This window comes from Sturnira hondurensis, unplaced genomic scaffold, assembly GCF_014824575.4.
Source record: "Sturnira hondurensis isolate 20B ecotype Veracruz unplaced genomic scaffold, ASM1482457v3 Scaffold0011253, whole genome shotgun sequence".
In the NCBI taxonomy this organism is placed as follows: Eukaryota; Metazoa; Chordata; class Mammalia; order Chiroptera; family Phyllostomidae; genus Sturnira; species Sturnira hondurensis.
In genome coordinates, this window is record NW_028083884.1 from 1933511 (window position 1) to 1947628 (window position 14118).

The following is a 14118-nucleotide window of genomic DNA, read 5'->3' on the forward strand; positions in this document are numbered from 1 at the left end:
ATTCCACCCTATGAAGTTGTTTTGCCCAGATATTAAAGAGAGCAAAAAAAAAAAGTTAACTTTTTAAAAGAGCCTTCTTTAGAAAAAAAGATTTAAATTCTTTTCCTAATGTCATTTAATTTCTTTGATGATTGTATTAGATTTTGAACTTTATTAGCTCAGCTAACATCTGCTAGTCTAGAATGCCCTGATAAAACTGTAAGTAGGGTTTTCTCAGACCAATTAGTTTTTATGTAAGTTTTTTTTTAAGATGTTATTTATTTATCTTTAGAGAGGAAGGGAAGGAGAGGAGAGAAGTATCAATGTATGGTTGCTTCTTGTGAGTCCCCTGCTGGAAACTGGCCTGCAACCCAGGCATGTGCCCTGACTGGGAATCGAACCGCAATCGTGTGGTTCACAGGCCCGCACTCAATCCACTGAGCTACACCAGCCAGGGCTTTATGTAAGTTTTTAAATGAACAAAAATATCATTTATAGCTAGAAAGCAAATCAATGCAGCACAGTATAATTATGGAATCCAAAATATTTGGGAAGGTTAGAAAATTACTGAAGCAATCAGTGGTTGTATATAAAGATTAGTTTCAGTCAGTTACTTACCTAGTTGGAACATTAGTAGTTCAGTTAAAACGAGTCCCTCAACTCCACCCCCCAGCCTAAATTGACATTGCTAACCAAGGAAATTGGGCCAGCTTTGAAAATCAAGGAATTTACTATGCGGAACAAATGAAAGTGAAAATTTACTAGTTGTTTCACTTTTCCTAAACTCAAATCTATTTTTATAAACTAATGTAAATAATCATTTAGTATTCTGGACTGGTTTTCATTTTACTAACTCAGACTAGACCAGGGGTGTCAAACTCACTTTTACGGGGGGGGGGGGGGAGTCACATTAGCCTTGAGGCTGCTTCAAAGGGCCAAATGTAATGTCAGCCCTTTAACCGTTAAGGAATAGTTGTTTTTATAGAGTCCTAAAATTAGTTCAGCCCTTAGAAAGCAACTGCGAGGCTGATGTGGCTCCCGGTGAATGAGTTTGACACCCCTGGACTAGACCTTCCTTAATGAAAACCCAGTGGATTTAGGGGAATAACTTAAACAGAGTAGACTAGTTACCGTGTGTTTATTGTACCGATGTGAACTGTAATTTACCAGAGGAGTGCGGTCTAGCAGAAAAGCTCCCTTGAAAGGAAAACCTTCCAAAGAAATAAAACGCATCCCATGTGATCCGTGTGGAGGAGACCCTGCTGCCTCTGGGTGGAAAACCACGTCCTCGGACTCACGTCCCACTTGGAAAGGGGGTAGGACGGGAGAGACCTCCAGGCTTCCGAAATCCTTTCCTCCCTGCTACACACGTGGACATTATAGCTGTTGATCCGATGTGATGTTGATCTGTTTCCATCACCAAGAAACTGAACAGACATTACCGTAATTGAAATTAAAGATCACCTTAATTTTAGTCTTCAAAAATCTCTTCAAAACTAATTTCTGAGGAGCTTAAAACACATTTTATCACAACTTTGCTCGTGCTGTGGGGCAGTTAATATATTCAAGAAAAGTTGGTAAAGAACAGGATAAAACATTCATTTTCAGTGTTTAGATTTTAAAATCTGATAGTTTGTGATCCATTTCATCATTTTTTAAAATGAAAACATTTCAAAAGAGTAAAATATTTGGAAAGGCTGGGACAAGTGTCATAGAAAACTTGCTTATGAAGTCTTTAATTCAAAAATCAAACCCTTATCTTTAAAATGTTACTGAAGGAATTCTCATACATTGTCACTTTAAATTACAACAGTTCTTTATTTTTAAATAGTCACAAGATTTGATACTTCACATACACACAAAAAGATACCACTAATAAATAACAAAAGTGGAAATACTTAGCAAAGTTACAACAGACATAATGTTTAGCTGAGAATCACTTCAACAGAGTAAGGCTCTAAAGATACCAGACCAACCAATACTTATTTGGAATAAACTGTAACTTCCTTAGAGTATGGGCTTACAGAAGAGGCCCTGTTTCCATGTGGTCAGGTTTACAGTCATAAAGCCAATTTTGGCACAACTGTACTCAGACTAGGTTTCAATAGTTGTAACAGTCTATACAAGATGTTAAGGAATGACCCCTACAAAAAATTAAAACTTGAAGACTTTTAAGAATTAACAATATCCAGTGAGTGTACATTCTTACCTGAAAACAGCAAAATTAATAGGTGCTGGTATTCACATTGGATGTCTCAGGTTTTGACTGACATTTCTTAATGCTCCTAGATTTTGGGGTGTACAAGGTGGCAGAAAATTTAAAATTTGTTTAGAGGGGGAAAATTAGGATTAAATGGGCAGACATTTCCTGACTATGCCAATAACCTTCAATTCTTCATAGGGAATGGTTAAGCTGTCAAAACAAAAGTTTTAAATTTTCAAATGCTTCTCCATATTAGTAACACTTTTAAACCCACTAAAAACTAAATGTATTACCTTGTAGAGGTAACACAGAAATGAAAATTATAAAAAATGCTAATCCCTAAATGCATCCATGACCATCCTTTGTGTCCACTTCATACACTCGACCCTCCCACCCCACCCACTCCCAAACAGGTTCAGATTACTATGTCCCAAAGTAATCTATTCCGGAATTAGCTTCAAAGAGACAAACTGCTCTGTAGTGTATCAGCTACTCCGGCCTACACATTGTAGGACGATGCACTTCTCGTCCTCAAATTTAGAAACCTCTGACAACCTTTCCCAATAAACAATCTAAAATCCCAAGATTCAAAGTCAGTACAGGTTAAAAGAGCCCCATATGTGAACGTTTTTGTGTTTCTTTTTTTGAGGGGGCAGATTAAGTAAAAGCCACAGGATTCTTTGTGGCTAAAAACTAAATCTGAATTATTCGTGTCTGGCATTGCGTAAACATATTTCTAAGTTCATTCTGCTGGACTTCATTAACCACTTCAGGCTCTGCCGGGCTCTTCTGAACCCTGGCCACTGCAAAGTTGATCCCCTGGGTTAACCCGGCCTGGGTTATGTTAGCGACCTGGACCATGGAACTCCGGATCTTCGCGAAGGGAGACACTGCTCTGCTGCCGCTGCTCTCTGAAGGAGAAGGAGTTACATGAAGTCCAGTCTCAAGTTCAAGCATGCTGGATCCAGAGCCAGGGTTCTTTTGAGATACCACTGAATGCACTGGTTCAACAGACAAAAACTGTGAGCCTGTTGCAGAAAAAGACACATCTAATTGAGATGGTCGAGACGGTATCTGTTCCGTCAATTCAGATTGGGTTTCTTCATTAGAAACTCGATTGGTCGTTTGATTTCCTTCCTCACTAGCCTGCCGAGAAACAGATCTGATTTCTGATAGTTGAGTCATTTTGTTTTGTGCATCTTGTACAAATCTGTGGCAGTAAACATCCACAGGCTTGGCAAAGCCAGTCAATGTGTGTATATAATCAGCAGAAGGACTTTTTTTCAAAGGAGATTCATAGCGTTTTCCAAGCTCACTTCCGTGAGCAGCAACAGTAATCTCTGAAGGGGCATGAATGCTAATGTCAGTGCTGCTAATGGACTGGGATCGACTGCCTAACCGAGGTGCTGACGCAATAATGCCACAACTGGGAAGAACATAGTCTACTGGCCCTATGTTCTCTAAAGAATTAGCTAGCTGCCTGTCTTCGTCAGACTTGGAATTTGTAAGGAATTCATCCGAGTGGTAGGAGTCGTTATCTGAAGACATTTCCCCATCAGACTCCGCCTGGACTTTATTATCCATCACACTTGTGTTCTCCATGGTTTCAAGACTACTATCTGATTTCCAAAGATTTACTTTTAAGTTTGGTTTTAGAAAATTAACCTTCATTTCAGGTTTTGCAAAATTTCCTAGCCTTCGTAGATTGCCAATATTTACATTGGATTTGGTCTGTTTCACTTTTTGATTTAGAGATGAAAATTTGCTCATTAAAAATTTTTTTCCTTGGGCCAGAGAGCCTTGGTTTTGAGATCTGATGCCAATAATGTCTTCATGAGGTTTACTGCTTTTCCTACAAATTAGAAGAGAAAAAAGTTTATTTCCCCTGGAATTCAACATACTAGTTCCAATTATTAAAGTGAAAACGCTGATATTTAAATTGGCTCCAATTTCTTGACCATGGTGCACTGCTGATTAATAAAGTCAGATAACCCCTTGGAGTTGATATGAGAACAAGACTGTGCAACAGAAATATGTGAGCTGTAGATGTTGCTGAAAATTTTCTAGCAGCCACATTAAATGTGAAATGAACTTTAATAGTACTTTACTTAAATTAAGCCAATATCTACGAAATGTTGTCATTTTAGCAGCTAACCAGTATTAAAAGAGAACGAGGTGCGTCTCACTCTTTCTCATCCTAAGTCTCTGGCACAGTCAGTGGGCAGTATTTTACAGGACGGCAGCAGAAGCCTCTGTACATCACATCGGTGACTGTTCCCAGGCACGAGGGGGAACGGGTGGCCTGGCTGTGTGACTCTAACCCCAAGTGCAGCAAGAAGGACAGAGACATCTCCCACATGTGCTGTCTTCATCTTCCTCAAGCAGGCATCAGGTGCGACACAGCCACGCTGGGGAAACACTAACAAATCCGCAGTGTCCTAATCCCACTCAACGCAGCTCTTTCTGGTGGGCTTCAGAGTTGGTCGCTGTCTGCTGCTGCATACTTGCTTTAACTGTATTCTCGTAAGCATTCAAACAGGAGGAGGAAGAGACTGGAGGAGGGGAGGGAAGCTTCCCGACTGTTGCCTCAGCCCACGTTTTTGCACATTCTGAGGATAAATTTTTCTCAAAAACACCAAAAAAACCCCACACCCAGAATTCAGGCTAATCGCATTTCAAAGGCTCCACATCCATCATCTAAATGGGCCCAGGCAACGCCAACTATAAATGGGAAGACCCACACACTCATCTACAGCACTCTAACTACAGCTGTCTATGCATATCCCAATTTGGCTGAATTCAAGTAAAGGCAGGGGAGGAAGATTTCATTTGCTGATGTTTCCCATGGATTATCTGAATTTATTTAAAAAGATTTGGGACATTTAACACCACTAAACTTGGCAGTTTCTTTGGCATCTCTCGTAACAGCTATAAATACATAAATACAAAGAACTGTGCTTTTGCCCCAGGTATCCCAAATGTTTGACTCTTGGCCATGAGACTTTCATAAAAATCACAACATTAAAAACTACAGAAAGAATTCTATTTAAAAAAACTAGTGTTTAAAATATACTGGCTATTTTCTCTACAAAGTTATTAACATTTGAGTGCTCCCCCCTTGAGTGTATTTTAAGAGTTTAAAAACATACCACTTGTGGCCTTAAATTTTAACAAAAAGTTACACTTTTTGATCCACAGAAATGTGATACTTCCCTTTCTAAATACCAACTCATTATCATAATGTGATCCCCTAAAATGTGTGTGCAAATACTTTTAAAGAAAACTGTGGATAATAATGTCTTTAATCATGAGAGGAAATCAAAGGAGCATACGCACCTCTCCAGTTTTTTCTCGATTACAGGTACGTCCAACCCCAGGGCTTGTTTGGTGATCTGCAGCATCTCCGCGATGCACTGAAGGGTATCTGAAACCCAAAGACAGCTGCTTGCCACTTTCACCAAAAACATACGGAAAACTACAGCAGTTCTAACTCAGAATCTAAATGAAATCTGTGATCTTCCAGTCAAATACACATTTATTTATTTGCTTCAATTTATAGAAAACTGCTACTTATCACTCCCCCCCTTAATTCGGTAACCTAAAACCAACTTTGACAGAAGAGTAAATAAAGAGCAAAGCAACCGAATCAGTTGCAATTAAGTGATGGAAGCCAAGGTAATACCTGTGAACAAGACAGACATGGTCCCTGACTACTATCCACTCGAGGCGAATGCGCTGGGAAAAGTCCAGCATCCACATCGCCACACACACACATAATAGAATTCCCATTATAGATTCCCTTGCCCCAAACTACATCATCAGTTCAAATAATCGCCCTGCCTTGCTGAGAACCAAGTTGCTATTTCAAGGTCTCAAACCACAAAGCTATTTCTCTGGATCATTTAGTTGGTAATGGCACGTACCCCCCGATTCCATGTGGGCTTATAAAAGCAGATAAAAAGTTATCACTCATTAATTTCATCTCTCTTCATTACCTTTCCCATCCTCTTCTGGATTGCGCATTACAGCTCTCAGTGTATGGAAATAGCCACTGACTCCTTTGCATCTATAGTGCAGTCGCATGCAGGAGAACTTTGGCTTACCAAAAAGAGTGGGTTCAGGACCTGAAGACCAAATGAGTATGTGTAAATCTTTCACATTTACTTTCTTCTAAATGTTCAAAAGATATTTAGCACCTTTATCTTCATAATCTAAAAGCACTCAAAATATAAGCTCATTGTGACAATTTGGTCTGATGAGAATATTCATCAAAACTTTTTCAGTCTCAAATATTTAAACTTTCTTGATCCCTGGGTTAATCTTCACAAGTAATAAAAAATAGTTGTTATATTATTGTATCTATCACTAATCTCTAAAGAAAAGAAAGGAGTCCTAGAAAAATAGACTACTGGGAATACCACTTTCTGGGTCTAATAAAATGTTCTACTGACTCCACAAATAATCTGACCTACTCTCGGAAGAACCAGTATTTGCTTTCTATGACTTGGTTAGTATCTTAAAATTTACCTATTTCTATTTTTTCCAGGTCTTCTAGACTTAGTCGTTGGTACTGGTTTACTTTATCAACTTCATCATCATAACTAGATAAAGGAAAAGAGATTAAAAAGAGGATTAAAATCAAAGGCATATTTGTCTTGTTAGCAACTTATCAGTTGCTAATAGTAGCAACTACTATGTAGTTAAAAATCTTCCACAGTGCAATACCTACAGTTAAATATTTTAAAAACTAGATGAAATCAGATTAACATATACATAGTTAACAGCTAAAGGAAAATCAGTTTATAGATTTACATTACAGAAATCAATTCACAGGAAAATAATTTAAGTTTTATAAAAATTTATACAAACAAAACCCAAAAAACCTAAACCTTAACCTAAAAGGAAGGCAGAAAGTACACGTACATATACTGAAGCTATGTATTTGTTAATAGTACAGCAGATAAATTAAATCCTAATCAAGAAGGAAAAATCCATGTGATCAATGATTGTGACCAACAGGTACCTGGACCAGTGACTAAAAAGAAAAAAGACAGTTCACACAAGGCCGAAAAGAAAGTAAATACTAGGGAAAGGCAAGGCTATGAGGAAGTACTTGTGTTTTTGCTAGTGGCATTGTCTGGCAATAAACCACAAGAGTCATATCACTCATTACTGTAACCAAGTGATATAACCAAAATAACCTTACAGCCAAAGAGAAGTGCATGTGTGCTCATGAGTGCACACACAGACACACAAAATGATCAGCAAAAAGTAGCTGTATCATTCACAATAGTAAAAAAAAGTTATTTTAATGCCTCACAACGGGGAGACATTTAATTAAGGCACAGTAGTAAAAACATTGATATATGGTCATTAACAATAAAAATAGGTGGAACACATCAAAACTCAGGAGATATACAGGAAATAATACTAAATGCTAAAGGAATATTACATAAACACATTGATACAACTATAACTTAACACTTTCAAATTAATAAAAGAAAGTCTGAGTGATGTAACAGTTATGTAAGATAAAGGGGTTCAATGATATTTCTCAAGATATGTAACAAATCCAGATTCTTAATTTCCTGAAATGGACATTCACTCAGATTTAAAACCAAAAGTAAAAGCTTTTAATCAATAAGCCACTTACTAGGCAACGTAGTAGGCTGAGTTAGACAGAAGCAACAGCACATCCACGTCTCTGTGAGTGGCGTCAATGAGGCTGAACAAACACGACACAAGCGATTAAGCATTTTCATCTACATTTTTGCTAAGCTTATTTTTATATAAAGGATTGGGGGAGGAGAGGGAGAAATCAAATAATGAATGCATCCTACTTCTGAAATTAAATGCATATAATCTATCCATTTGGAAATTTTTAAAAAAGAAAAAGGAATCCAGCCTGGGGAGGGTAGAAGGGAGGATGGAGCTGCAGAGAGGTCCCTTCTCAGGGGCAGCCGAGCTGGAGGGAAGGAATGGGATGCAGGGGAGATGGATAATGGGGGGCAGGCGGTGAGGGGGAGATTGGTCTACAGTAAAGGGGGGAACTGGAAAAAAACGTGCCGGTGAGAAGGAAGGAAATAGTCTAGATGATCTCACATGACCTAACCTTTGAAATGACACCGCACATTAAGGGAATTTTTATGCTCATGTAGAATGCATCCTTTGAAAGAACTTTACCTAATGTGCAAAAATGGAATTGAGCCCAAGCTACTTGGTGCTTTCCTTGTTATAGATTAATTTCCTTGGCTTTTAAAGAACAGCAAACATTTCCTTATTCTATGTCCATTTTGCCATATTTACCTCCACTCTAAAATCAAGTATCAAAATAAAGGTTAAACCCTGGATGAGTGTTGATAAACCAAAAACTACAGTAAAATGTACATCTTTTAAAGATTACAAATAAGAAAACAGTCAAAAATAAAAATAATCAACAGATTAACACAGGGAGAATGTGAAATCATACAGAATTTTTAATCTAATATTCACCTCGTATTAACAACAGCCTTTCCAAACAAAGGGTAGAAATTAACCTGTGTCCTTACATAAGTCTCCAAATTCCACCTAAAGAGTGGATAATTTGGCCTCAGAATTCCACACCTATTTGTCAATACTTATCAAAAGGCTACTGAAAAACAAACGGGAAACTCCTGTATACACTGATTTTGAGTCACGTATTTAATCTGCGTCAGAATGAGGCCATTGTCTAACCTGTGCTGCAGAGAAAATTTCACCAAAAGCTTAAACTGCAGTGTTTTATATCAGCAGCACCTTGTTGCAGTGTAACTCTAATTAATCTAAAATAACAAATTCCCCATTTTCACTTAATGAAATATACCCAAAAATACAACGAATGAGGTAAGATGCAAAGAGCCGACAATACACCAATGGGTCCCACCTATGAGCACCAATTAATCAATCAAAGGAAGGAAAAAAACCATAATTTCAAAGATTCCAGTAGCTTCACCGAGAATACAGAATAGCACTATAGACTGTAATTTAGTTTTGCACATCGATACTTACGTGCACTCTGAAAACTGTTGCTTCAGTCGAGCGATAAAAATTACTACGCCACAACACTTACATGAAAAATATTGTACTACTAATTAGTGTCATCTAATCCTAGTTTCCTAATTCAACATTAATATTTACATCAGTCAGACATGATCCTCAGTCAAAAACATCATGTCCTTTAAAAAAACACTTGGCACAGCGCAGGCAGTGGCGACAAGCGCCAGCCCTCCCCCACCCGCCGGTGACAGGTGTCGGCACAGGAAATACTGAACTGCCCCCCCGCCCCCCTAAACAAACAAAAAGACTCCCCTCCCCACAGAAAAGAAAGGACCCCCTCGGGCACTGCACCCCTCCCCCCGCGTCCGCAGCTCCGACAGCCGCTCTAGTCGTCCTTGTCTTCCCACCACTTTTCCCACCAGCCGGTCAGGCCCTCCTTCCACACCACGAAGACAAAAACGGACAGGACCACATGCAGCCCAACCACCGCGACAATGGTCGCGTAAAAACCACTGTCTTCAGGGGACATTAGCAGGAGACTTTGGAAAAGGAGTAATTTACAAGAAAAATATAACCCCACAGGAACTTTAACCATAAGTCCTGCAAAAAGGAGAAGAATCTTGAAAGTTGTCACCAGACTGCTGCCTTCAGGCTTAGGCTCCGTGGCTTTGCCCGAGGCATTGGCGGACCGCTGAGAGGTCGGTGGAGGCCTGTGGGAGCGCGGCATCTCGTCAGCTCGTCTGCCCGTCAGTCTGTCTGTCCGTCCGTCCGTCTGTCTACGAGTCAAAGCTCAGTCAGAGCCGCCACAGCCAAGCGCTCACGCCTGCACCGACCGCGGCGACTGCGGCAACTGCGGCAACCGCAGCGTTGCCGCGCCAAGCCACGCCCAGGACGACGGCGCTTCTGCCCGCCCACTTCCGCCGCGGCACAAGCCCAGTGCGCATGTGCGGCCAGTCCTGCCCGGAGACCCTCGAGATCACAGACCCCAGCCCCACGCAGAAGGGGCGCCGAGGTGGTCGCAGGTTCTGCACACCCCACCCGACCTTGCCAGAGTTCACAGGAGCCTTAGTGAAGGACTCTGCCCACTACTTGAGGGGACCCTGGCAGGTGGACTGTGTCACCAAGATCGAGCATCTGTACCCTGCACTGTCACTTGCCCAAGCATTGCTGCCTCGCTACTCCACTAAAGCCGCTAGCGGAGAAGTAGTAATCAACTGCCCATGTGTAAAATGCCTTGGACAAGATAAAGAGTGGGCTTTGTGGAGATGCTGAAGGGCACTCGGGCAGTGCGCTGATTTCCTTTCCCACTAAGATTCCTCTCCTTGCCCCGGTGCACCGCCAGGTGCTTACTGGCTGTCACTCAAGTCAGAGCTTTTCCTGCAGCAACTGGTGGTGCAAGTGAAAGGGCGCAGAGAGGCCGCAGAGGTCAGAGGTCTGAGCTGTACAAGCCAGAAACTGTCCACACGGAAATGAACCGAGATACGCTCAGCGTTTGAAAAGAAAAAGGCCTGGGGTTGCAAGTGGGCACTAGGTATGCTCTGAGAGCAGAAACCAAGCAACTGGCCATGGCCATGCTGGACAGTTCCAGTTGGACGGCTAGGAGGTTAAGAAAAAGGTAATGGCAGCCATTCCTGCTGGCCAGCGTGGGGCTGTTTGTAAACTGCCTGCTGTAACTTCCTGCCAGATATTTAAACAGGATCGTGACCACACTGGGACTACTGAGGCACTGGTCTCTGGCAGTCAGCTTTAGACATGAACCGTTTCAGTCTTTTCCTATTTCACTTATCTCCAAAGTAGAAACAAAAATACTTGATCTAAGGAAGATGACATTGACAATCACGCCACCTTTAAAAAACTGAAGTGCAAAGTTAACACGCAAGCAAAATGCAGGCATGATATCTGCAGTTATTTCTGAATGGGAATTAAAGTATTACCACTTCTCTTTTTTGGTGCTGGATTAAGTTGGTCTGCTATTTTAAAAACAAAAAAACCAAGGAACATTAATCAAAAATGTATTTACCAAATGGCTCATAAGAGCACAGAAATATTCTGCTAAATTGTGTGAGAAAAGCCTCATCTATAAGAGTCAGCAAATTGCTTCCATACATATAGTATTGACTACAAAGTAATTCATGAAATTATAAAGTCATAGAAAGTTTCCTATGAACCTACAGTAAATAATTTAAAAATTCATTTTAATACATGTAAATAATACTTTGCAAGTAATTGTTCTTTCTAGTTTGTTTTACATCTCTTTTATTAAAAATATAATAAATGCAGCCCTGGCCATTGTGGCTTAGTTGGTTGGGCATTGTACTACAAAGTGAAGGGTTGCTAGTTTGATTCCCAATCAGTGCCCACGCCTGGGTTGTGGGTTTGTCTGAGTTGGGGCATGTACCGGACACGACCAATCAATGTTTCTCTCTCACATAGATGTTTCTTTCCCTCTCTTTTTCCCTTCCCCTCTGTCTAAAAATAAATAAAATATTTTAAAAATACAATAAGTAGAAAATAAGACAAAATCTAAATAGAGCCTTTTATTCTTAGAGTTAAAATTATCTGCAATGTTTCTAATCCATAATAATGAAGATTATAATTGGATGGTTTTATTTTTTTTTTTAAAGTTAAGCATTAGGTGGCCTATTTATTTTAAGAAAGGCCAGGACCATTTTACAACCAACCAAAGTAGCATCATTGTACCTCTTGTTGCACCGAGTTACGCGCGTTAGCACAATAAACCTTGCTTCCTAGGACGGAAGCCCATGCAGCCAGCTGCAAACCATAATTTTACAATTGTCTTTTTTATGTCAAATATTACATTAAAATATTTCTCATTACTGAGTTTTTTAGTACCCCCTTAATCATGATCGAAGGCAAGAGCCTCAGTCAGCTTGCCTTAGTACCCACCCTGTATTTGAAAACTGCCTTGCAGTGTGCATCCAAGCTCACCTTGCACCATGCTCTCACAGCTTTATGGACAAGTTCCAGTGTTAATTTTGAAAACTTAGCAACATCAGAAAAATAAACACATTAGTTACCAGGATGCCACTTCTACTCACCTGGGGTCACAGTCAATGAGGGCCCAGCCCCCGTGGAACTTCTCATTGTCAGGTAGCAGTAACTTCATGTAGCTTTGTAAGAGCTGGCTAATAAGTTCCTGGTGACTTCTCTGATTTTCCTTATGCAAAGCTTCATGCTCTTTCTCCTTGTTAAATATGGAATAAAGATCTTCTGTCACTGGAATGCCTTGCATCAAGTCTAGAATAGAAAGTGTTAATATCTAACATCATCTTAGTTTACTAATACATTTTTTAAAGATTTTTATTTGTTCATTTTCAGAGAGAGGGAAAGGGAGGGAGGAAGAGAGGGAAAGAAACATCAACGTGTGGTTGCTTCTCACGTGCCCTGCACTGGAGACCTGGCCCACAACCCAGGCGTGTGCCCCAACAGGGAACTGAACCAGCAACCCCTTGCCTCACTGGCACTCAATCCACTGAACCACACCAGCTAGGGCTATTAAAACATTTTTAAAAAACAAAAGAAAATGAAGACCTAGAGCCATTAAACTCTTATAAGAAAACATAAGTATAAATCTTAAAGATCTTGGATTAGATGTGTTTTGTTTATTTTTTTAAAAATAGGACACTAAAATCACAACAAAAGAAAAAATAGACAACTGTACATCATTAAAAACTATTATGTTTCAAAGGGAAATAACATGATAGGGAAAAGACAACTCACAGAATGGGAAAGAATATTTACAAGTCACATATCTGATAAGAGACCTGTACCCAGAACATAAAGAATTCCTGCAACTCAATAAAAGACAAATGAGCCCATTTAAAAATGGGCAAATAATCTGAATAGACAAGCTAACTTCTTCCTACTGTGGCATGTGGCTCACACTGTAACGAGTAGTTATAATCCCATTTCCTGCAGTTGTCTGAAACAATGAAATGGGAGGAGGCTTGTGAGAGATCTGTCACTACTGGCCCGACAAGGGGAAGCAATAGCCCAGACTGCTCCTGGCCTCTGTCTCAACCTTGAAGAGATCCAGCTTGAAGATTAGGATGAAGCTGATGCCATGGATGGTAGAACTGAGACACGGACAGAACCTGAGTCCTCAAGGATAGAACTCAGTCACTAGATCAACCAACAGAAGGAAGGTATTTTATTTTTCCTTTAATAAACTGCTAAAATCCAGTTTTCCCATCAGCACATACCCTGTCTATGGCAAATGAACCAAATTTCTCTACATCAGACTTCTCAAATTACTAACTGGCCTAATGTTTCATGTATGATAAATGATAGGTTAAAAAACTGGATTTACAAAACTTTCGGACACCATAGGACAAAGTGTTACATTTGGCTCTAATCCAGAACACTATATTTATTTCAATACTATAAGGTAGTATTGTGATGAAAATTAAATTTAAAACATGCCACTGGGCAATCTACCCTCCATGCTCTTCTAGAAAACACCCAAGAATTGGTTAGGATCACCTCTAAATCGGATACCTGAAAGTCCTGTTAAATCACACCAATGGGAAGAAAGGACGGTCTATTTGTCCACAGCAAGAACACACAATAAATGGCACAGAAAGAAAAAAAATGATCTTGTTGCATCTCTCAGACTTGAGTAACAGACAAACAAATAGAACACGGAGTTTTCAGTTGATGAGGTTTAGGGTCCCGTATTCCTTACTCCTGGAGTCTCAGCCCTGCCTTCTATTACATGAACAGCAAACTGAAAAATATGTATGAAAACTGATGGTTTCTTGTGTGTTGCTCCAGCCTAAAAAATTTATCAAATCCTAATCTTCTAAAATTTTGAATTAGATTCACTGAGTAAGATGATTAAAATAGAAGCACAAGTATATTAGAAAACACATTAACTATGTTAATAAAATTGGTTTCTATAC

At 39.8% G+C, this 14118-nt stretch overlaps 1 protein-coding gene across 1 annotated transcript in view; it reads right to left on the reverse strand.

Annotated features, from left to right (window-relative positions):
• Window positions 1-2873: 2873 nt before the first annotated feature.
• INPP5F (inositol polyphosphate-5-phosphatase F) overlaps window positions 2874-14118 on the reverse strand; it is a 69130-nt gene continuing 57885 nt past the window's right edge. Inside the window, exons 15-20 of the mRNA XM_037059635.1 lie at window positions 12256-12454; window positions 7836-7907; window positions 6710-6783; window positions 6178-6306; window positions 5519-5606; window positions 2874-4034 (exon numbers count right to left, since the gene is read on the reverse strand). Coding sequence (XP_036915530.1) covers window positions 2876-4034; window positions 5519-5606; window positions 6178-6306; window positions 6710-6783; window positions 7836-7907; window positions 12256-12454 — 1721 coding nt within the window. The 3' untranslated portion in view covers window positions 2874-2875. The remainder of the gene's footprint in view (window positions 4035-5518; window positions 5607-6177; window positions 6307-6709; window positions 6784-7835; window positions 7908-12255; window positions 12455-14118) is intronic.